The 24,135-nt window shown below is 36.0% G+C and overlaps 1 protein-coding gene across 5 annotated transcripts in view; it reads left to right on the forward strand.

Annotated features, from left to right (window-relative positions):
- The window catches only part of CTNNA2 (catenin alpha 2), a 1,116,199-nt gene that overhangs the window by 220,800 nt on the left and 871,264 nt on the right, over positions 1-24,135 (forward strand). For all 5 annotated transcript variants that reach the window (XM_047854186.1, XM_047854187.1, XM_047854188.1 and 2 more), the window contains exon 3: positions 19,395-19,590. In XM_047854186.1, the coding sequence (XP_047710142.1) occupies positions 19,395-19,590 (196 nt within the window). The remainder of the gene's footprint in view (positions 1-19,394; positions 19,591-24,135) is intronic.

Below are 24,135 nucleotides of genomic sequence, written 5' to 3' on the forward strand. Positions count from 1 at the left end.
TGCCTGGCTTTCTCCTGCTATGTGGCACATAGCCTGTTTAATAGCACATCATAGCTAGAAGGGGCCATAGAGAAGCCTTTGTCCAATACTCTCATTGGTTACATTTTGTATTAGGCCTGGAATGTGAGTTGTAGAAGCTTTCATTGTAATTAGAAATTATGATTCCACTTCCACAATGATACATGTCTTTCATATTTAGCATGCCATAATGTTCACTTTACACGAATTTTATCTGAATTTGTATCATAAAAGAAAACATCTCTATCTAAATTGTCAGGATCCATCTTGCTATTCAAACATAAAATAAAGGATGATCAGGCTCGAATGATGACTAGAGTCAGGTCTGGCTGCAAACCCTGGCTATGCCCACTGACTTCCATGTGATTTTAAGCAAGAATCCATCTGATGTTACTTCTCTTTGGCAAACAGTTTATATCATTTTTCAGTATAGTTGTACAGGTTGTTTGAGAGAAGGCATTGTAAATACCCAAGCCTTTTCTGGGCAACTTACCCAAGAATGTACTTTCCTTGCCTTACTGGCAGAAGGGCCAGTTGGTGAATATGCATTTATATTTTTCTAATATCCTAATGTTAGTAATAAAAAGATAACATAAAACTTGGCATTGGATAAGGTCTGAGAGCTTCTCCTAAGACCTTATAGCTATACTTATCATCTAACTATTATAAAAGACTGTTTTCTGTCATTTATCTTTTCATTTTTATTCACTTCTTTTTCTCTTTGTCAATGCACTGTATTATGAAACACCTTCTCCCCTAAATGCCTTGGAGAGTCTCTCCTATTCTTTTCTAAAAAATTTCTTTGACCCATAGATTTACAACACATCATATATGGTTCCTCTTTCTTCTGTGCTGCCTGGGAAATGCTCTTTCAGTCCAGAAGGAAGCAGTTGCAATACAGTAACTGAATAATGAGAGGCCGCTGATGTTGCTAACAGAGTGGTCATGAATCCAGCTGCCTGGGCATATCTCCATGTGCCTGGTGATGTGGGTCTGCGGGTCTGAGACTGTGCTTATTTGGGCTTAGGTACACAAACCATATAAAATTTAGCCAGCAGTTTGATGTTAGAATGAATATATATATATATATATATATATATATGTATATATATGTATATATATATATATATATACATATATATTCTATTACATGTTCTATTATGTAATATACTTATTATATATACATATATATACATATGTGTATATATATATATATGTATGTGTGTGTGTGTATATATATACACAATCCCTAAATTATACACACATTACTCAAGAGCATATAAACAGTACCTTGAAGAACTCTAAATGGACTTGGATTTGTTATGTTGTCTAGTGATCTATAACTGAACTTTGGGGACATCCTTATTGTCTACAGGTATGGGGACAAGAAGGATGAAAAAAAAGAATATGTTTTGCCCTTTTCCATCTGAAGTTTGATAACCACAAGAGGTACATAGCTAGTTGATTTAAGTGGTTATAGTGGTAATGAGGCCCATCTCTCAGATTTGATCCCTAGGCCAACTAAATATATTGATTTTTATTCAGAATGAGTCAGGCAAGAGAAGATACATCTTATTCTTGCTAAGAAAAAACTGTAAGGGCAGTAAACCATGTAGTGTTTTATGTCCTTTATATGTGGGGGCATATTATTATTCTTATCCCCTATGTTCATGTTGTTAAAGTAATATGAAAAAAAATTAAATTATAAAAGTGGTGGGTAGAAAAAGAAGAAAAATATGTAAGACTTCAGAACACATTTTATGTTTTGAGTTTGTAATTGTGGGTTAAAAAAATTTCTTAGCTATAAAAAGTGAGTCTGTTTTAAATAGTCTAATTAGGCAATCAGTTGTGTTGCTTATCTGCATTCACAAAGAGCAAATGGAAAACCGGAAGTGATTACATGTTGCTTAATTAGTCCAATTCAACACCTGCTTAAGACTTTCTGGCTCAGCAAAGTCTTGGCTCCTCAAAATCACCAGCACATTGCTAAAAATATAATTTTTTGAAAGGTAAATATTTAATTTAAAAACTATTGAGGGGCGCCTGGGTGGCTCAGTCGGTTGAGCATCGGACTTCAGCTCAGGTCATGATCTCGCGGTCTGTGAGTTCCAGCCCAGCATCGGGCTCTGTGCTGACAGCTCAGAGCCTGGAGCCTGCTTCCCTTTCTGTGTCTCCCTCTCTCTCTGCCCCTCCCCTGCTCGTGCTCTTTCTCTCTCTTTCTCTCTCTCTCTGTCTGTCAAAAATAAACATTAAAAAAAAAAACTATTGAACTATTTTCTATACTGTATGAAAAAGTAAAGAGAAATGTGAACTATGCTTTCTTAAAATGAAAAAATCAGAAATTAAGTCATTTAATGGTATTCTGCAGGTATATTCAGTTTGGAAGTTTATGAAAACATATTATGAGAAAAAAAAGGGGAATAGCTAAAGAAAATTATAAGAAATTTCATAAACTACTTCAGTAAAAGACTGGAGTTGTCACCTGGGGATCAACATTAATATTAAATTAATATTCGTCCATTTATTTAGTCTATCTCAGTGGATACAGGGAATACATTTCAAATATTTATATATAAAGCTCATCATGAACTACAAGTTAAAAACTTTATTTTATTAGCATATAGAATGTAAGAGTTTAAGATAACTTAGGGATAATGTTTCATTTAGAGCTGAAAAAAAGAGTTCCAAAGAAATTAATTGACCTCATTATTACAAACTAATAAGTGATTGGTCTGGGCTCAAGTTTAAGTAGTCTGACCTCATATCCGAGACTTTCCCATCGTGGTTGTGTGTTCACTATTTTTGTTTGTTTGTTTGTTTGTTTGGAGCATCTCCTTTGTTACTGAGATAAGTGCCTTAAATAAGTATCATATGTAAATCTCACCACATTCCTATGAGGTGTATATTATTACCTTCAATTTTAAAAATAGGAAACAGAGTCTCTGATTTAGTGATTTCTCACCCAAAGGAATGGCAGTCTCCAAAACCTGTATTCTTTCCACTGCCCCATGCCGCTGCCTTTGATAACATTTCATTCTGCAGTATTGCTTTAGTACTGATCATCTAGACCCCATTCTGCAATTTCAAAAATGCTAATACACTTTTTAAAGAGAAATAGTATTCTGAATTAGAAAATGAGCTCCTTTCTTTCTTGTAAATTGCCCAAATAAAGGTTTACAAGAAGAATCTTGACAGGATAATTACATCCTGCTCATTTTCCCCTTTATTTAATCTACGATTCCCTAGAACCTTGAAGTCTTTTAGAAGTGATGCTTCAGAACTGCAGCTAGACAGTGTAGCAGTGCATTCAGGTGGAAGGCTGGCATTCTATCCATAGAGACACGACCCTACAGTAAAATGTCAGTGTGGCTTTTTTTCAAGTCATTGGCATTGTACCAGTGATTTTTAGTTTAATGGGAGAATAATAATATATACTTACATGATAAAATTAGAAAATGTCATTAGATGATATAATTATTTCTTTGAAAAAGAAGGGAACATTTTCAAAAAGGGGATGCCATGCATACCACAATGAAATTGTATGGCAACATTTATTTTCTAGGTATAAAAGACAGTTGATTTTGCTTTTAGAATTTTATACTGTATATAAAATGAGGCAGATATGTGTTGAACATTATTTTAGGGGAATAACTGCCAATGTCAGACAAATTAAAATGAGAATTATTCTTCTTCATTGGGCTTTATGACCTCTGGCAGGCAAATTTCTCAGTGCTTCAGTGTCCTTTTCTGCATAATAAAGATGCTACTTTCATTTCCTCATTTTCATGGACATATTCTATGTGTGTAAAAAGCTGGGCATATCTAGAGAGCACTTGTTTAGGGTTCTGTTAAGGAAAGAACAAGGTGGCATTATTAATCATGATTTGTTTTGATTCTAGAAACTAATCAACTATAAAAAAATGATATTTTGGTGGGATTATTTTGCTTTTTGTTTTTGGAAGAAGCTGTTTTAAAATATGCTAGTGGGGCAACATTATTTTCGTAAAACTCAGAAGGTTTTGTATTAAATGTATTATCCCCCAGGGGCTTGCGTGTATCAATCACTTTATATGAGACTACTAATGTTGGTTCTGTTCCAAGAAAAACTAATGGCCTATGTATTTTTTTCATTTTAGTGTTAATTCCAAATATTATATTTTTTAGTTTACCAAGAATGTTTATCAGTAGTTACAAAAGATAGCTTGAAATTTACATTTTAAATATATCAAAGTTACCAGGATCTAGAATTTGATACAGTATTTTTAAAATATATGTTACATGACAAAACTATAAAAATCAAGGTAGCATGGTAGGAATCACAGCCTATATTTTATTTTCTGTTTGTGTGTGTGTGTGTGTGCATGCAGGAAAAAAGAATGCAGAGGGGTGAGAGAAAGAACGGATAAATTTAATGGCTATTACAAAAAGTTTGAGAAAATGTACAAATCATTTTTATTTCATAACATGAGTTTATATCCCTACTTTCTTGCTGGAGAAATTTATTTAAACACATTTAAAGTATTAAGTAAAAATAAAGAAATTAATACTATGTATGTTTGCTTCTGAATAGCCTGATCATTTGATTCTCTTCTTTTTTATTGTTAACTGAATATCATCATAATTTATGCTAAAATCTCCTGGTCTATGTTAGAAGTTGGGTTTTTCATTTTTTTAGTTTACTGCAAGATTTCTTTGTTTTTGCATTATTAATTTTGAAAGTTGCTTCCGGGACAACTATTAAGTTTAGCATATGAAATAAGAAGAGACAGAGTATGTTGATAGAGTAATCAAATCACCTGTGTTGCAACTTTGATTTCATTGGTGCTCTTAGACTTCCTCATTAGAAGTGTTGAGTCCAGGAATCCTGTTATCTTTTTTGTCATCTCCAATATTTTCTGTGCGTGGTTAATCTATTTCTGAATAACTTTTTCTGGTTTCTCAAACTCATTACTATGTTTTTCTGTACTGAGTATTCAAGCTGATTGACACTCCCCCCAAATGTCCAGAGTGTTGATTCAGTGACAGAGGCAGGTGTAGTAGCTTGTGTCTAACCATCAGACCTATCTGTGCGGTGGTGTTTTGTGTTCAGATATACAGTGGGTTTTGTTTATCATTTGGTCTAAAGGAAAGAGATAATTTAAGATGCTTGTGAGTGACAGAAGAAGATACATCTTGGCGGGAGCTTGGTGCAAATTTTAGTAGGTAGATAATCTGGCTGACAGTGAGGTGCACTGGGGCAAGAGGTACTGAGGGAAATATCCTGACATTTGGGATATCTTCAAGCAAATGGACAGTACTTCCTTAAAGTGCTTTCAAATTGAAAAGTAGGAGGGCAAATATTTGTCTTATAACTTTGTTCCAGTTATTCACCACCAAATGTAGTTTACTTCTTTAAGAGCTAAACAAAATATTCAGATGAAGTTCTCACAGGTAACAGATATCATACCTGCCTCCTCCTTAAATCATGTAAGAGTAAAGTTGACAAGGAGCATTTAATGAGAGTCTTTGTAGACACAGTGGGTTACAAAACTAATGATTATATGTACCTATATCTATAGACTTATTTAATGATATCTGTGCTAATGTCACAGTTTATTAAAGGCATTAATTGGCTTCCTTGAAATTTCATATTTAATAATTCTTTGATTCACTCAAGTTGGATCTTAACCTGAGAAAAACTTTGAGCACTGACTTGAAAAACTTTTTTTTTTTAATTTTTTTTTCAACGTTTATTTATTTTTTGGGGGACAGAGAGAGACAGAGCATGAACGGGGGAGGGGCAGAGAGAGAGGGAGACACAGAATCAGAAACAGGCTCCAGGCTCCGAGCCATCGGCCCAGAGCCTGACGCGGGGCTCGAACTCACGGACAGCGAGATCGTGACCTGGCTGAAGTCGGACGCTTAACCGACTGCGCCACCCAGGCGCCCCTTGAAAAACTTTACATATGTGATTTTAATCTCTGTGCTGTTTTCTGTTACGAGAAATATACCATTGAGAGTCAATTTAGTTATTCCTAGGTCATTGAAATGTTTTGAAGAATGGCTTCTCAGAACTGTAGAAGAAAAAGAACTTGGCTCTTTTAATTAAGTAATCAATTAATTAATTACTTAATTTTTTTTGATAAAGAGAGTCGGGGAGGGGCAGAGAATCTCAAGCAGGCTCAATGCTCAGTGTAGACCATGTGAGATCAGGACCTGAGCCGAAATCAAAAGTTGGATGTTAACTGACTAAGCCAAACTTTCTCGTATGGAAAATGGGAACTTGTATCCGATAATTCAAAGAAAGAAGTATGTAAAAAAACTGCATGAAAAGCCTAAGACTGAAACCTAAAGTTTTATCTACCAAATGTTTAAGTAGAAATGTTGTAACAGTATCCAAAAACAGTATACACACACACACACACACACACACACACACACACACACACATTTGTATGTGTATGTGTCTGTGTGTATGTATATATTTATAGTGTATGTTATTTATTTTTCTAAATAAATGTGCATTCCTAAACTAATATAATACATGTATTATAGAATATACATAACCAGATTTTTTAAAATAATGATGTAAACTTGTAAAAACAGCATTTTATTTTAACTATAAATAATATGGTGTTATAGTTAGTATTAGCTGCTGTAACAGATCAACCTTAAAAAAATCTCAGAGGCTAAATGTAATAGAAGTTTTCATCTCATTACATAAGACCCAACGGATCTTTCTGTTCCATGGGTCTCTCTCCTCCAAGGGCAAACTTACATTCCTTGGTTCCTCCCATCTTGTGGCTTTATCCTTCTTCAAAACCTGTTTTGAACATTGTCGACTTGAGGGAATAAACCTGGAGGAGGATTTTAGCAGAGCAGACTGAGAAGAGCACACACCACTGATTCTCACATTCTTTTGTCTAGAATTCAACTGACCACATCAAATCCAAGGGAAGCTGTGAAATAGTGTCATCTTGTGACCAGAGAAAAGAGAAATAGGTTTGGAAGCACCTATCAGTCTTCTCCATTAACAATGATAAAAATAATATATAAATCATATTATTTCTCACTAAAAATACATATATAATATATAATCAAAATGGCTAAATATACTGTAAGCTTAACTTTTTAAAAAAGTTTTGCAAATCACATTTGCTTTAGACCATCATTAGCTAATATCTCAAGGAAACTGGGATGAGATTCATCATTAGCAATGACAGATGTAAATGCATATGATTTAACTTGCAGCTCTGATGTGATTGTCTTTTCCTCAGGCTCATATGTAGCTGACAGAAATCTAGTATTAAGAGTAGGGGGAGGGTCAGCTCTTTATTTTCTTATAATTCACTCATGCTTGCGTTTTTAGTACTATCTCAAGCTCTGGTTTCTTTGTAAGAGTCTTTGTAAGTCTCTGGTGCATTTTGTGTGTGTGTGTGTGTGTGTGTGTGTGTGTGTGCGCGCGCGTGCGTGCACACATGTGTGTTTGAAAATCAGTTAATATAATCCTCAAATCTCACCAGGTTTACATTAAAATGAAAGGTTACTAATACCAATTCCTTGGATTTGTGAACCCCTATCCTTCCCTCAAGATAACCCATTTATCAAACGTGGCTCAAGACCATCTGATGTATGGATGGGTAGTGGTGCTAGTTTAAGTCCTTATACGAAACATTAATCTGGCTTAATTTTGAAGGAAAAATATGATAAAAACAGAGAGGAAGGGAAGCCATAAAATACTCTTAAGTACAGAGAACAAGCTGAGGGTGCTGGAGGGAGGTGGCTGGGGGGGGATGGGTTAAATGGCTGATGAGCCTCCTTAAGGAGGGCACTTTTCCCGATGAACCCTTTTCCCGGTGTCATTTGTAAGAGATGAATCACTGGGTTCTACTCCTGAAGCCAAGACACACTGTATGCTAACTAACTTGAATTTAAATAAAAAAATATTTTTAGACAAAAAACAATATAGAGTCCTGATAGTTTTCTTGCATCCCACTTTTTGTCCATCATTCCCTATAGACTGTGGACATTGTTGGAGTCTACTAATCTTAAAGAAAGAAAATATGGAATCAAATGTCTTTGTCAATCAAAGACTGTAGTAAAAAGACTTGATGGATTTAGAGGGAATGGAGGTTTTGGTCAGCTGACTCCTTTAGCTAACATACTGTTGGCTGAAAAATATTTTTTGTCTATTGTGGTTTCAGATGTGTTTCTACTCTGTCTTGGAACAGTCTAGTTTCATTTTGTTTCATTTTATTTTAACCTTTGTAAATGCAAAGTAATGAATCATGGACATAGTTTAGTCATTCTTTTATTTTTGGTGACATTCAAAACAGCATGGGATTTCCTCAGATGGATAACGATAGTTAAAACATTTAGGACTTTTAAAAACAGAAATGCCTTCTTGCTCAAAATCCCCAACTCTGATGCTCTTTCAGTGAATGTCTGGCATTGTTTCAGTGCCTTAATTTTGAGCTTCGTTTTTCATTGGCTGTAAATAGACACTGAAAGTTTTGCAGTTTCTAGGAGTAGATCCTTTAAATAATTTTGTATCTTGTGATTATTTGCTTTATCATATTTTATCAAATCAAAGATACCATTAATTAAAATATATATATTTAAGTGCTTCTAAGAAGAGAAATAAAATACTATCAAATATGTCTTTTAAAGTGACATAGATTGTAGGACTCATCCTTGTTTCTGATATTGTAAAAGTGTGGGAAAACAGGCATATTTAGAATCAACAGATGCAATATTTAAGCAAAGATACAAGGAGACTTCACAGGATAATAAGGTAATTGAAGGTTAATATACCTTAAAGGAAAGTGATTTTTTAAAAAAGCAATGTAGATATAAGTACAAATAAGAGCAAAGGCTCAGAATAATACAGTAATAATAATTATCAAGTCATATTTCTTCTAGCAAGGACCACAAATTTGGATTTAACTTTTTGATGCCAAAGCAAAATGGTAACATTAATTTATTATTTAATTTAATGTCCATAAAATAAAGTCAAGCCAGTTTTTAAGGAGAAACTGCAATATTCTTGGTACTAGAGTCATACAGAAGTTTCTGTATAGTATGGAGAATATCTTCCATCAATAGCCCTGCAGTATACAAAGTGAGTTCCTAAAACTCTTCATGGTAGTATTTCCCCATCGAGGTACATAATATCACCCCAATGCAGTAAAAACAATCCTACCAGTCTCCAGTATAGTACAATTTCTCTCTTTGCTTTTCTGATTTAATTTAGAATGGTTGTGATTTTATTATAGGTGGAGAGAGAATGGACAGAAGTTCCTTCCAGCAAACTAGATGCTATTTCTCTCAGACAAGTTTTTGGAAGGCAGTGAATCTAGACCATACTCCCCAGAGGTTATGAGAAATGGAGCTCCCCTGGGTTCCTACTTAAATATGAAACAGCATGCCTTTAATAGAGAGTGGGGAAAATGTTAGTTTAACATCCTTTAAAGAAAATTGAGTTTTTCATGAAGAACATATACCAAAAGAGAAGACTACCCTATTTCATTTTGGCTTACAGACACTACTGAGATACTTCTTAGAAAAAGTTTGAATTACTTAAGTACAAGATGAATGGATGATCTAGCTAGCACTCAATTGTATTACTTTATAAATAGCAGCCACTGAAGTCTAGAAAAAAATGTAATATAGGGATATTTTGGTTCTAAAAATACCTGACACACTACTATAGAATGTCTGTTTTGGGGTTAATATCTGATTCTACTTTTTGGTATCACATACTTGAAAATAAAATATTGGGGAAATGTGTGCCAAAGCAACTGAGTGAGAAGGTTTGCCTTGTGATTTTATTTAAAAGTTGAAGGTGAGTCTACAAACAATAATTTAAATGGAACACATTATATAGGCTGTCTTTATAGCAATAATTAACTAGTAGTGGTTCAGGTCTCTTTCAGAGTAAATAAATAAATTCTTATCTTCCAAGTTTAAGAATGCTTGCTTCCAGGTGTCAGTATCAGTGAATGTGTATCTGAATTCTGCATTGTCAATATCAAATAACAGTGGGGAAATTTCAAAAACAGACAATAATTCTCTATTTTACATAAATTGTTCGTGTATTGTTAAAGATTGTCATTTTGGATTCTGACTTTTGAAGCTGTGGAATTATCAGTAACTGTTTTTTATGATTTAATTATCTTTCTCTAAAATGGGGTGTGGAGTTGTTTTGGGGAATAAAGACCACTTCAACAAGAAATTCTAGTGTAATAGTTTCTAAGACACGGAAATATTACTGTAGATATTACATGGCTACAATAAGTCCTGTATTATCAAGGTCTTTTTCCCCAGAACTAGTCTCACTTTGCTGGGCTCTCTTTCTCTCCGATGTGCATAATGTCCACATACCTTACATGTTGTGGAGATTCTGTGCTAAGAAATAACTTCTAATAGAGTATACCACAAGATGACCATATATCTTTTCATATATTTTATAAGGAAAAGCATAAGCCATATTTAGGCTTACTCTATAATTGTTAAATTAATAATAAGCCAGGTTATGAAGGAATAATTCAAAGAAAATGCCATTTTGACTCATTAGTTGGCAGTTCTTAAAACCTGATATAAGATTTCTCTGAGAAGATTCATGTTACAAATATATTACCATTTGTGCACTTAACTTGCTCCTATCTTTTAAAAAATTTTTTTAAAAAGGTTTATTTATTTTTGAGAGAGAGAGAGAGAGAGAGAGAGAGAACGAATGATCAGGGAAGGGACAGTGAGAGAGAGACTCACAAAATCCAAAGCAGGCTCCAGGCTCTGAGCTGTCAGCACAGAACCAACACAGGGCTCAAACCCACAAACCATGAGATCTTGACCTGAGCTGAAGTCGGATGCCCAACTGAGTCATCCAGTCTCCCCAACTTTCTCCTATCTTAAGTTATGTTTTTTTTTTCTTTTAGGAATTTTTCATTTATTTTCAGTTGCTCCTGGAATAAATAATTTGTTTTTGATAATTTTGTTTTCAAACATTTTGCCTCACAAAGTTCTTGATTTTTTAAATATGAAATGTATTGTCAAATTGGTTTCCGTACAATACCCAGTGCTCATCCCAACAGGTGCCCTCCTCAATGCCCATCACCCACTTTCTCCTCCCTCCCACACCCCATCAACCCTCAGTTTATTCTTAGTTTTTAAGGGTCTGTTATGGTTTGCCTCCTTCCCTCTCTGTAACTTTTTTCCCCTTCCCCTCCTCCATGGTCTTCTGTTAAGTTTCTCAGGATCCACATAAGAGTGAAAACATATGGTATCTGTCTTTCTCTGTATGACTTATTTCACTTAGCATAACACTCTCCAGTTCCATCCACGTTGCTACAAAAGGCCGTATTTCATTCTTTCTCATTGGCATGTAGTATTCCATTGTGTATATAAACCACAACTTCTTTATCCATTCATCAGTTGATGGAGATTTAGACTCTTTCCATAATTTGGCTATTGTTGAAAGTGCTGCTATAAACATTGGGGTACAAGTGCTCCTATACGTCAGCACTCCTGTATCCCTTGGGTAAATTCCTAGCAGTGCTATTGCTGGGTCATAGGGTAGATCTATTTTTAATTTTTTGAGGAACCTCCACACTGTTTTCCAGAGCAGCTGCACCATTTTGTATTCCCACCAACAGTGCAAGAGGTTTCCCGTTTCTCCACATCCTTTCTGGCATCTATAGTCTCATAGACCAATGGAATAGAATAGAGACTCCAGAATTCGACCAACAAATGTATGGCCAACTAATCTTTGACAAAGCAGGAAAGAATATCCAATGGAAAAAAGACAGTCTCTTTAACAAATGGTGCTGGGACAACTGGACAGCAACATGCAACATGCAGAATGAAGCTAGACCACTTTCTTACACCATTCACAAAAATAAACTCAAAATGGATTAAAGACCTGAATGTGAGACAGGAAACCATCAAAACCCCAGAGGAGAAAGCAGGAAAAAAACCTCTCTGACCTCAGCTGCAACAATTTCTTACTTGACACATCACCAAAGGCAAGGGAATTAAAAGCAAAAATGAACTATTGGGAGCTAATGAAGATAAAAAGCTTCTGCACTGTAAAGGAAACCATCAGCAAAACTAAAAGGCAACTGACGAAATGGGAAAAGATATTGGCAAAGACATATTGGACAAAGGGCTAGTATTCAAAATCTATAAAGAACTCACCAAACTCCACACCTGGAAAACAAATAATCTAGTGAATAAATGGACAGAAGACATGAATAGACACTTCTCTACAGAAGATATCCAGATGGCCAACAGGCACAGGAACAGATGCTCAACGTCACTCCTCGTCAGGGAAATACAAATCAAAACCACACTGAGATATCACCTCACACCAGTCAGAGTGGCTTAAATTGATTTTTTTTAAGCTACAGTAGTCATCACAGCCCTCTTTTACTGTAGCTGAGTAATTATGACCAGTGAAGTACTCCGGAGAGATGGCAACAGTAGAATTCACAAAGACTTACTACTCCTATCTGCAAAGTGCATGAATCCAGCAAAAACAATGCTCAAGTTGCCATTTTTATTTCCAGCTCTTGGTTAAGTCTTATTGGTTTTCTGGAGAGTTCCAATGATTGTTTGATTCCTAGTATTCATATTTGTATAATCTTACTTTTCCAAGTTCTTTGTGATTATGCAATAGAGATCACCTTTCAATCAAGAGTCAGTTGGTCAATTCATTGACAAGCTGTTTTTGAGGACTCGTGGTATATCATGGCAGGCAAAATAGGAGAAAGAGTTTACCTGTTGCAAGTCATTCCTTCACTTCTCACTTTTTTTTGCTTCAAATAGACTACTGTTTCTGAAAGTATGGTCCATAATCCATATATATCATAATTTCATGTGGTGAATGCAAAATTCCCTATCCCAGACCTCCCTGAGCAGAAACACTGTAAAATCTAAACATTTGCCTTCTATCAGGCATATTGGTGATTCTTAGGCATGATCAAGTCTGAGAATTGTTGTCCTAAAATTCAGTGCTTCTCAGATTTTAATGTGCATATAAATTACTTGGGGATCTTGTTAAAATGCAGGAATGGAGGGCCTACTTTCAGGACATTGGATGATGAGCAGCCTATACGAGCCTGGCTCTCATGGTTTTATACTCAGATCATACCATCAACACATCTGGAAATAATGGTGCCCATCCACTGGCTGTTGCTAATGTTTTCCATTGGCCAGGGTCCATCAGGACCATCATTATGTCAAGGTCATAGGAGCTTTGACCACTATATCCTTATGTACCAGCTGAAGGATTTCTTCTCTCCTACAATGAGAGGCAAGAACATTAAAGAAACATTGTAAGTAGAGCTAGAGAGAAGTTGAGTTATCCTTCTAGGCTAAGGTTGAATACCCTACAGAAAGGCCTTCTGGATGTATCCAAAAGACGAGTTATAGGAATGATGGTAGCAGAATACCTTCCCTAACATAGGAGGGAGGGAGATGAAGATAGGTGCAGAGAGAAATAAGTTTAATGATAAGGTCCTTTTTAAAGCTACTGAAATTTGGAGAAGATTATTACTAAGAGAATTAGCCAAGAGATATTTCCAGGAGGAAGGAAAATTAAGTCAATAGCACTAAATGTGGCAGAATGGTATGATGCAATAAAAATGATTATATTTTGGCAACTTATTGATTACCTTAGCAAGAGATCAGTTTAAGAGGACTCTGCTACAGGAGGTGTGGGAATAAAAGCAAAACTTAGTGGGCTGAGAAATGAATGGAAAGAGAAAAACGAACACGTTAAATATATGCTCAAAAAATTGGCAGTGACTAATAAAATCTCAGCTCTCTAGCTTGGCTTTCAAAGTCTTTCGAAGTTTGTTCCACCACATCTGTCTAACTTTACTTCCTATATCATTCATACACAACTTTTTTTTTCCCAAGGAGGACTGGTCTCTTTACTGCCTTGGAAACATTCCAATTCTATATGGGTCAATGTTCATGCTATTACTCCTAGTCTCTGTTGCTGGATAGAACTTTATGTTTTTTTTGTTTTGTTTTGTTTTGTTTTGTTTTCTTCTTTCTGTTGCACAAGAAATGTACTCACAAATTGTTAGAAAGGAAAGGAGAGATTTGGGATCTTATATGACTCTTAGCTTGGATAAAGTTGGTGTGGGGATTAGAGAGAGTGCCTGGTCGGGGTAGAAGGAGGTATAACGTTCAACAGGAATTTCCATAAAATAGCCATCTCTTAAAAGATTGCCCTAGACACTTAATAGTTGGTAAATATCAGCTACTCAAGACCTAGTTTCAGTCTGGATATCGGACAGATACCTGCAGCCTCAGAGGTCATTGGGCTTCCTCTGTGATCACCACCTTTTGACCAGAATGTGTCCCTGCTGCTTCTGACCTCTCTAAGGCATCCAGTCACAGATTCCATTACATTCTTACATTGAAACTGAATGCAGCATTGGCTTGCATTGGTCGTTTGGATACTCCCCAACTTACTGGAGAGGTAGTGGAGGCATCTGTGAGATTAAATAGTACTTGTGTTCATTAAAAACTTTCTGATTCTTGTTCTTTAGTACATATCAGTTCTTCATGAGTAAGCAATAAATTCCTTTATTCTTCTTATTTTAATCATAGAAGAATACCATTATATGGAAACCCTAAGCCTTGCCATTTTGTTAATTACAATACATTTACAATACTTTTGTTTTCCCTTTATACTAATCTGATACAAAAAGTCCTGGCATGTTTATTCAGCTTTGAGACCCTTGAACACATCAGATGTCATAAGGCATTGCAGAATGGTAGGATAAAATCATTTGTTAACATTTCCCTAACATTGATAAATACATTTTTATATTAAGATATTTAAATAATGCAATTGAATGAAAAGATAACAGTAGGATACAAATAACACATATGGACAATATCGAGACAAATAGAGAAAATAAATATATTTTAAGATTATTTTATTCTTTAACAGCCTCTCATTCAGTTATAAAGTAAGACTAGAAGAAACTTCTGAGTTCTAAAGTTCTAAAGATAGGAGCACCTGGGTGTCTCAGTCAATTAAATGTCTAACTTTTGGCTCAGATCATGATCTCGCGATTTGTGAATTTGAACCCCGCATAGAGCTCTGTGTTGATAGCTTGGAGCCTGGAGCCTACTTCAGATTCTGGGTCTGCCTCTCTCTCTCTGCTCCTCCCCCACTCACGCGCGCTCTCTCTCTCTCTGTCTCAGAAATAAACATTAAAAAAATAAAAATAAATAAATTTCTAAAGATTTAGTGTCGAGAACAGGAATAATTTAGCCTTTAATTTTATGTGAACTTGAGGAAGTTATTTTTCCTATCATGATGCATCTCTAAGCCTAATTTCCTCATCTGTAAAATACCAGAGTAGAACCGACATAGATGGGCTTTAACTTTCACAATTTTAAGTGTAAATATATGTACAGGTCAAGAAGAATAAAAGCGTATAACATCAAGGTGGAAAACGACAGCTTCAAGTAGGAGAAAAGAAAAATGCAATAGTGTAGCGTGCCATAGATTCTTAGTGGGCAGGCTGCAGCGGCGGGGGAGTGGGGGGAGGCAGTTAAGAGAGAACAGTCATCTAGTAGGAGAGTAGGACTGAATCAGAGAGTTTGCATAGTGTGGCTAGGCTGAAAATTCCCAAGAATAGTATAATCCTTAAAAGGGTAGCCTTCACCTTCTCATGTACTGTTAGATCTAAACTACTTTTGTTGTTTCCATCCCAAACCTGTGATATACTGGCCAAAAAGTGAGCAGTGAGCGTCCTGCATATGCACACCCTAAATAACTTTTCTATCCAATTTAATATAAGCATTTTGACTTTCATTTGGAAAGGGAACTGAACTGAATGAAGAGGAATTGTCTTGGATTTCTGGCTGACTTACTGTATATCTGGAGTTCCACTGGTAGAATAATATAGGAATAAATGACATCTTAACATTTTTGTTTTTCCACCCAAGAAAATGGCATGTCTCACTATTATTCAAGTTACCTTTTATGTTCTTCACTAAAATTGTTTACCATTTTTTTCCATCTACGTTTTGTGTTATGGTTATCTCTGATAATATCAATTTATGATTAGGGGCTTCTGGATGGCTCAGTAAGTTAAGCAGCCGACTTCGGCTCAGGTCATGATCTCACAACTCACATTGAGCTCTGTGCTAACAACTCAGAGCCTGGAGCCTGTTTCAGATTCTGTGTCTCTCTCTCTGTCTCTGCCCCTCCCCTGCTTGTGCTCTCTCTCTCTCTCAAAATAAATAAATATTTTTTTAAATTTTTTTTCAACGTTCATTTATTTTTGAGACAGAGAGAGACAGAGCATGAACGGGGGAGGGGCAGAGAGAGAGGGAGACACAGAATTGGAAACAGGCTCCAGGCTCTGAGCCATCAGCCCAGAACCTGACGCGGGGCTCGAACTCACGGACCGCGAGATCGTGACCCGGCTGAAGTTGGACGCTTAACCGACTGCGCCACCCAGGCGCCCCAAAATAAATAAATATTTAAAAAACCAATTTACGATTATTGTGAATAGGATATTTAAAACTACATTTTTTTATTTGTTACTGCTGTAATATTAGTTTTTTTTGTTTATCTAGTATTTAGCCACCTTGTCCTTTGCTCTTAGAGTAATTCTAATAGTTGATCTTTTAATTCTTTTACGTTTTCTTGATATAGCCAAATTATCTGTAGGTAGTAGCATAATTTAGTGTTTACCTTTCTAACATTTGTATCTTTTCTTTTTCTTTTTTTTTTTTTAATCCAATTTGTTGACATTGTCCTCCAATAAAACACCAAATAATAACGGGGAGAGTTGACAATTTTTCTTTACTCCAAACTAAGTTAAGACATGAGAATTTATGGAACCCATCACTTCCCCTGTATTTTTCTCTTTCATCTCATCATGGTCTTCTACTCATGAGCAAATGAAAGCTTTGGACTGAATTAATTTGCTTCATTTGAAAGTAATCACACTTTTTCTTGGGAACTTCCTGGAAATGTTCCATGTTTCTTTTATTTACCATAGAAGTAACACTTTATACCGACTTGTTATTATGAGCATGCCTAAACTATGTTTATGCAGTAATGCATCATGCGATAACAGGAGAATTGAAATTTGTTTACCTTTATAGAGGATGAATCGATGATATAGTCATTTAGCTTTTGATAGATTAACTATCAGCCTCTATTCCCCCAAATTGTCAATATAGCTAAAGTTAACAGCTCCTTAGCCCCTCTGTTGTTTTTAATTAGAGAAGACTGAAGACATAGATCACAAAACTCAGAATTGCATGTAAAATTAAAATAGGAGTGAGAACAGGAGGATTTTCCTCTGATAATGAGCCTAGCCTAAATCAAATTTTTGAGGTGTTAGCAGTATTTGCTCAGGAGCTTCTGTGTTTATGTCCAGTATTGGCTGTTGGGGAGTTGAGGGTCCTGGAAAAGTAGCCTGTTACTGTGTTAGAGTGTATCCTTATTAAGGAGAACACTAAATAGTAACTTCTGTGACAGGCCATCTTTCCTCTGATGTTCGCCTCAGTGTGGGTGGAACTGAAAAGACTATAATGTTTTATGGACTACGTACACACTTTACAGCTAACTATCGTTATCTGACAGTCCTATTCTTAATGAGGTTACCTTTCTTTTTTTGTCCAGTGTTTGTACTTAAATGTCCTTATAGAGTTTCTCTTCAATTCACTATATCTAATTAGTCAGCAATCTAGAGAGAGCAAAGGATGACAGTTCCCAATGCTACCTTCACCACGTCTTAAGTATTGGTTCTACTTGTTTTCATCATCTTAGCTCACATTTATTCGATACTTTTTTTTTCCTTCTGGTGTTATCTTTTGCCCTAAAAACTTACTGGACTTTAACTGTGACTTTGACTAATCACTTTGTTTGCTCTTGGATTTGGAGTACAATAGCAGAAACAACAGCATTTGGAACTTTTCTCTGGTCAAGCTTTCTTTGTGTTTTTTTTTTTAAGTTTAAAAAAAAATTTTTTTTTAATGTTTATTTTTGAGACAGAGAGAGACACAGCACGAGCAGGGAAGGGGCAGAGAGAGAGGGAGACACAGAATGTGAAGCAGGCTCCCGGCTCTGAGCTGTCAGCCCAGAGCCCGACGCGGGGCTTGAACTCACGGACCGCGAGATCATGACCTGAGCCGAAGTCGGCCGCTTAACCGACTGAGCCACCCAGGCACCCCTGGTTTTTAAATTTTTTTTTATTATTTTTTTTTATGTTGCTAGAGAGACAGCATGAGTTGGGGAGGAGGAGAGGAGCAGAGAGAGAGAGGGAGAGAGAATTCCAAGCAGGCTCTGCACTGTCAGCATGGAGCCCAATGGAGGGCTTGAACCCACGAAACTGTGAGATCATGACCTGAGCCAACACCAAGAGTCGGACGCTTAACTGAGGCGCCACCCAGGTGCCCCTGGCCTAGATTTCTTGATAATCTCCAGCAAAATCTTGAATCTGCTAACCAGGGCAAATGTCAGTGAAAATAAACCACAGTGCCCACATTCTTATGAAGCCGATAAAAAATACAGAGGCCAAGATGACTCTCAACCTCACTGAACAGAATATGGAGCCTGTTGTGTTCATTTCACTCCAAAACTTCTCACTCTGGTAGAAAACAAAGGATCAGAAATTTATAGGAGATAAGTTGTTTAAAAGATACTAAAAGTTTTTCTAGCAAATTAAATGGCTCTAGTTACGTGCTGAAAGAAGTTTGGCAGTTGAGATATATATACAAATTATGATACTTAGAAAAGGAGTGGTAATGAAAATCTAATTTCAAGTCTGGAGATTTTAGCTGGCTAACCAAATGTTGAGACTGAATCATCTGGTTCCCTCAGATCAAACTTACCATTTTGTTTTTATAAGATCAGAAATAGCAAAGCTCTTCAAAGTCCTTGGTAAGTGACATGTAAGTGATGGGTATTGATGGCCCACCCTTTATTAACTGCTCTTTCCCTTCTGCCCTGACTTTTGGGACTCAGGACTAGCTGTTGGTTCCCTTGAGTCAGTGCTCAGGGGCAGTTGAACATTGGCTCTCCTTTTCTTGCCTCCCTGAAGCTGATTACTCCCGTGTGCACTGTCTTCTCCATCTCTGAAAGCACAACCTTCAGTGAACTGGAAACCGAGCTACCAGAGGGTCTACTCTTCCAACTTATTCACATACTTTTTTTGTTTGTTTCTCTATGAAATAAATGGCTATTTATTTATATGCTAATCCATATAATTACTTCCTTTCCTTCAGTTTAGGTGATGTGCTGTGCATTCATGATTCAATAAACAAGGGGTATTTAAAAATGATGAGATGATGATATGATGCTTCTAGACAATTGTGCAGAGTAGTTTTACAGTTTTTCTTTCATATTTAAGGTGACCACCCTTGTCAACACAAGCAACAAAGGCCCATCTGGTAAAAAGAAAGGGAGGTCAAAGAAAGCCCACGTGCTGGCTGCATCTGTAGAGCAAGCCACTCAGAATTTCCTGGATAAGGGTGAACAGATCGCTAAGGAGAGTCAAGATCTCAAAGAAGAATTGGTCGCTGCTGTAGAGGACGTGCGCAAACAAGGTAGGAAGACTAATATTGTTCAAGAGGGATATATATTTATGTGAAAACAATGGATTTATCTCTAGAATCAATGCATATTTGCTCAGGGGAGTGTGTTATGTGTTTCCTCAGTATCTGTGCTTGTCATTTTTTTTATATTTGCTGAAATTAGGTGCATAAACAAATAGATATGTTTTCTGTTGTGGCAGCATAGCACAGCTACAAACGCTTCCTGTCTGTGTTCCTTCCAAATTTTCCAGTTGTTTTCTCTTGTCAGATGAACACGGACTCTTGTGTTAAACTTGGGCTCTAGAGAGGACAGGACGAGAAAACCTCATACGTACACAGTCACTGGGAACCCTGGATTTTAAAGATGAGGGAGGAGAGATTGTAAAGCAGTGTAATAAAATTACTGTTGCTCTGTATGATTTCCAAATTTACATTTTCAGTTCACAGCTAGCTACCTATCCATGGATCAATCAATTATATAGCTAGCTAGTTAGCTATAATGCAATTGTTTTCAGCATATTTAAATTTTTTCACTGTGGTACAATACAAGTAACATAAAATGTACCATTTTAACCTTTTTATAAGTGTATAGTTAGTAGTGTTAAGTATATTCACATTGTTGAGTAGCCAATCTCCAGAACTTTTTCATCTTATAATACTGAAACTCTATACCTACAAAACAACACTTCTTCATTTCCTCATTGCCCTGGCCCATGGAAACGACTATTCTACTTTCCTTTTCTATGAATTTAACGACTCTAGATACATTATATAAGTGGGATCATTCAGTATTTGTGTGTGTGTGTGTGACTGGCTTATTTCACTTAGCATAATGTCCTCATGGTTCATCCATGTTGGAGCATGGGTCAGAATTTCCTTCATTTTTAGGATTGAAAATATTCTAGTATATGTATATAGTACATTTTCTTTATCTCTTCATCCACTGATAGACATTTGTGTTTATTTCACCTTTTGGCTATTGTGAACAATTCTGCTATGAACATGAATATACAAATATCTCTTTATTTTAGTTCTTTTGGGTATATACCTCAAGGTGGAATTATTGGATTATATGGTAATTCTATTTTTAATTTTTGGAAGAACCTCCTTACTGTTTTCCATAGCAAAGGCACCTTTTTACTTTTCTACCAACAGTGCACAAGAGTTCCAATTTATCCATATCCTTGCCAACACTTGTTTCCTTTTTTATAGTCTTCATAATGGACATGAGGTGATAGCTTATTGTGTTTTTTTAAGTTCGTTTATTTATTTTGAGAGAGACAGAGACAGTGCAAGTTGGGGAGGCGCAGACAGAGAGGGAAACAGAGAATCCCAAGCAGGCTCTGCAGTGTCGGCACAGAGTCCTACACCAGGCTCAAACTCACGAAACTGTGAGATCGTGACCTGAGGCTAAATTGAGTCAGATGCTTAACTGACTGAGCCACCCAGGCACCCCTCACTGTGGTTTTGACTAGCATTTCTCTAATGACTACTTATATTGGGCATCTTTTCATATGCTTCCTGGCCATTTGTTTTTCTTCTTTGGAGAAAGGTCTATTCATGTCCTTTGCCTATTTTAAAATCAGGTTGCATTTTTGTTGACTTGTGAGCATTCTTTATACATTTCGGATATGAGCCCCTTATACAATATTGTTTTACAAACATGTTGTCCCTTTCTGTAGGTTACCTTTTTCATTCTGTTGATTATATTCTTTGATACACAGATTTTAATTTTCATGTGTCCTATTCAGACTCTTGGGTTGAAATGCTAAGGCACTGTGAAAACAGAACAGATTACCCCCCAGCCTGGCCTCCCTCCTGCATTTCTTACCTCAGTAAGAGCTCTACATATGTATCCAGTTACATACTGCAGAAATCTTGATATCATTATTGTTATTACTCTCTCTTTCCGAATATAGTCTATTGCAAAGTCACATAGATTTTTAACTCAAGAATATCTCTTAAATGGACCAATCCCTCTCTTAATTATTCAAAAGCACCATGTTTTACCTGCCCCTGGGCCTTTATACATGCTGTCTTCTTTTACACAGTTACAGTTACAGATGGCTCATTCTGCACATTCCCTGTCCCAGGGAATGCTTTCCTGACACTCCTGTCTTACTTTTCTGTGGCTTTTTGCATAGGAGACTTCAATATCTGTGGAGTAACTTGATTGATAACTTTCTACCCTGCCACACTACAAATGAATAAAGATCAAGACCAGACCATGTCTCTTTGACCATTGCATGATCTGTGGTTCTTAGTAGTCATTAGACTTCAACAAATATTTGTTGAATAAATGAAGCAATAGAGGAATAAATGCTCTATCCCTTTTCTTCTTGTAAACCTGCCACTTTTTAAAATTCACAGATGGGTGTTTAGTCCTCGGAAATACCCAACCCTCCTTCTACACCACTACCATTCTTCATGCTGCCATCTTCTTCCCCATCTTCTCCCTGCTAAAAGTTAATTTCATTTACGTTACACTAATGTGAATTGTTATTTAATATAAAATGTTAAATTTTATATATTTCATCTAATGTGGATGGAATATATTTATATATGTGCTTTAACAACATGAAAGCTTTCAAATTTTCAAGTGCTGTTGAAGACTAGTATTCCTTCTGAATTGCAAATGTACACTGTTTGTTTTTATGCATGCACAGCCTGGATACGTTTTTGGGTTTTTTGTTTCTTTGTTTTTTGTTTTTTGTTTGTTTGTTTGTTTGTTTACTTTTTTTTAAGGATGACTGCCATATAACAAATTGCATGCATTTAGAGTGCACAATTTTATAAGTTTTGGCAAACGTGTACGCTGTAAAACTATCCCCACACTCAGGATAGTGAAACCTGTCCCTAGTAGAAAGGGTTTTGATTGATTGGTCCCTAGGATGGTTTCTGAAAGCATTTATCTTGCATGGTGATATATTTTTCCTTTTAGATTTCTCAACAGTCTCTTAGTTTTCCCTTATTTTTTCCTTGCAATTGAGTTTTCACACATTCTGTATAAATTAATATTTCAGTTTTCTCAAAGCTTATATAAGAAATGCTATTTTTTTGGATATGATATAATAACGAACATGGTTCTTGGCCAGCCTGTCCAAGGGATATGAGAGTGAGAACTTTTAAAGATGCTAGTTTAGGACAGCTTACAGTGGTGGATCTCACAGAGGGTATTTTAAACTTTCTGTATATTATCCATTTCTTATTATAGAAAAATTATGCATCAGAAATGATGCCTATGTGTTAATTGTATAAAGCTCAGCTACCACATGTCCCTTCTGCTGAACAGTGTCAAATTTAAGGAAACAGTGCTATAGTCTGCAAAATAACAAACATTTTATAGTCAAAAGCTTCAGAAGTTTTCTTTTTTCTGTTTCTCTCATTATCAAATATCGCTCACTGTCAAATAGACTTCAGATGCCTGTCATGTGTGAGAGATGCCTCTCATCCCTGACAATGAAGTCCTCGAGCTCTCTCCTTACATGCCTGTGCCCATGGGCTCTCCTGTCTGCTCTCTGCCCCTTCTCAGTCTTAGTGTATAATCCCTGTAGCCTATCTGGATTTGCCCATTTTCACGTTGTCCCTATACCCAGATTTTATTCACAAATGAGAGCCTGAGTGAATTTTCAGAGAGGGTAAGGAGATCGAGGGGAATACTTAAGTATTAAAGGACTATTTAGTTATTGGAAACTTTGGAACATAGTATCTTTCCTTCCATCATATTCATAAATTCATAAATTATGGAAATCCTGACACTGAGAAATAATGTCCTCCTCTAAAGTGGCCCTAGTGTCTATATCTGCTCACTTGTCAAATGATATGTAGTTTAGAACTAAATCTATTTAAGGTAATCTTTTACTATTGAGTTGTTTTTGCTTTTTTAAATCAAATGATCAGAAGTGCTGCCACTTTCTAAAAAAAAAAATTCAGCATGAGTCAATGCCAAAAGTTTTAATATTGTACAACTCATTTTCAAATTTTTAATACAGAACCATTTCCTTTTTTTTTATTTCACTACATTCATGATTGTAATCACTGTAATCTGGCAAGATTATATATGAAATTATCTACTTATGCCATTATTGTTTCCCATGTGGCTAGACTTAGTGTTGTTTGAATTTCTTTTTATTTTTTTATTTTTTTTAATGTTTATTTTTGAGAGAGAGACAGACAGAGTGCTAGAGGGAGAGGGGCAGAGCAAGAGAGGGAGACACATAATCTGAAGCAGGCTCCAGTCTCTGAGCTGTCAGCACAGAGCCCAATGTGGGGCCTAAACCCATGAACCATGAGATCATGACCTGAGCGGAAGATGGACCCTTAACCGACTGAACCACCCAGGTGCCCTTGAATTTCTTTATCATTTGAAAAATTAACTAGGCTTTTAATTAACTACGCTGCATGCCAGAGTCTTAAAAGTACCTAGTATGAATGTGACAATGTTCTTCCCTAGAATACTCCAGTAGAAGACTTTCCTGTACTTTTAAGTTCTAACCCACAAAAAGAAGTATTTGAGTACACTTATAATAGGATTTATGTTAAAAACAAGTTACAAAA

The sequence above is a fragment of the Prionailurus viverrinus genome, chromosome A3 (assembly GCF_022837055.1).
Source record: "Prionailurus viverrinus isolate Anna chromosome A3, UM_Priviv_1.0, whole genome shotgun sequence".
Lineage (NCBI taxonomy): Eukaryota > Metazoa > Chordata > Mammalia > Carnivora > Felidae > Prionailurus > Prionailurus viverrinus.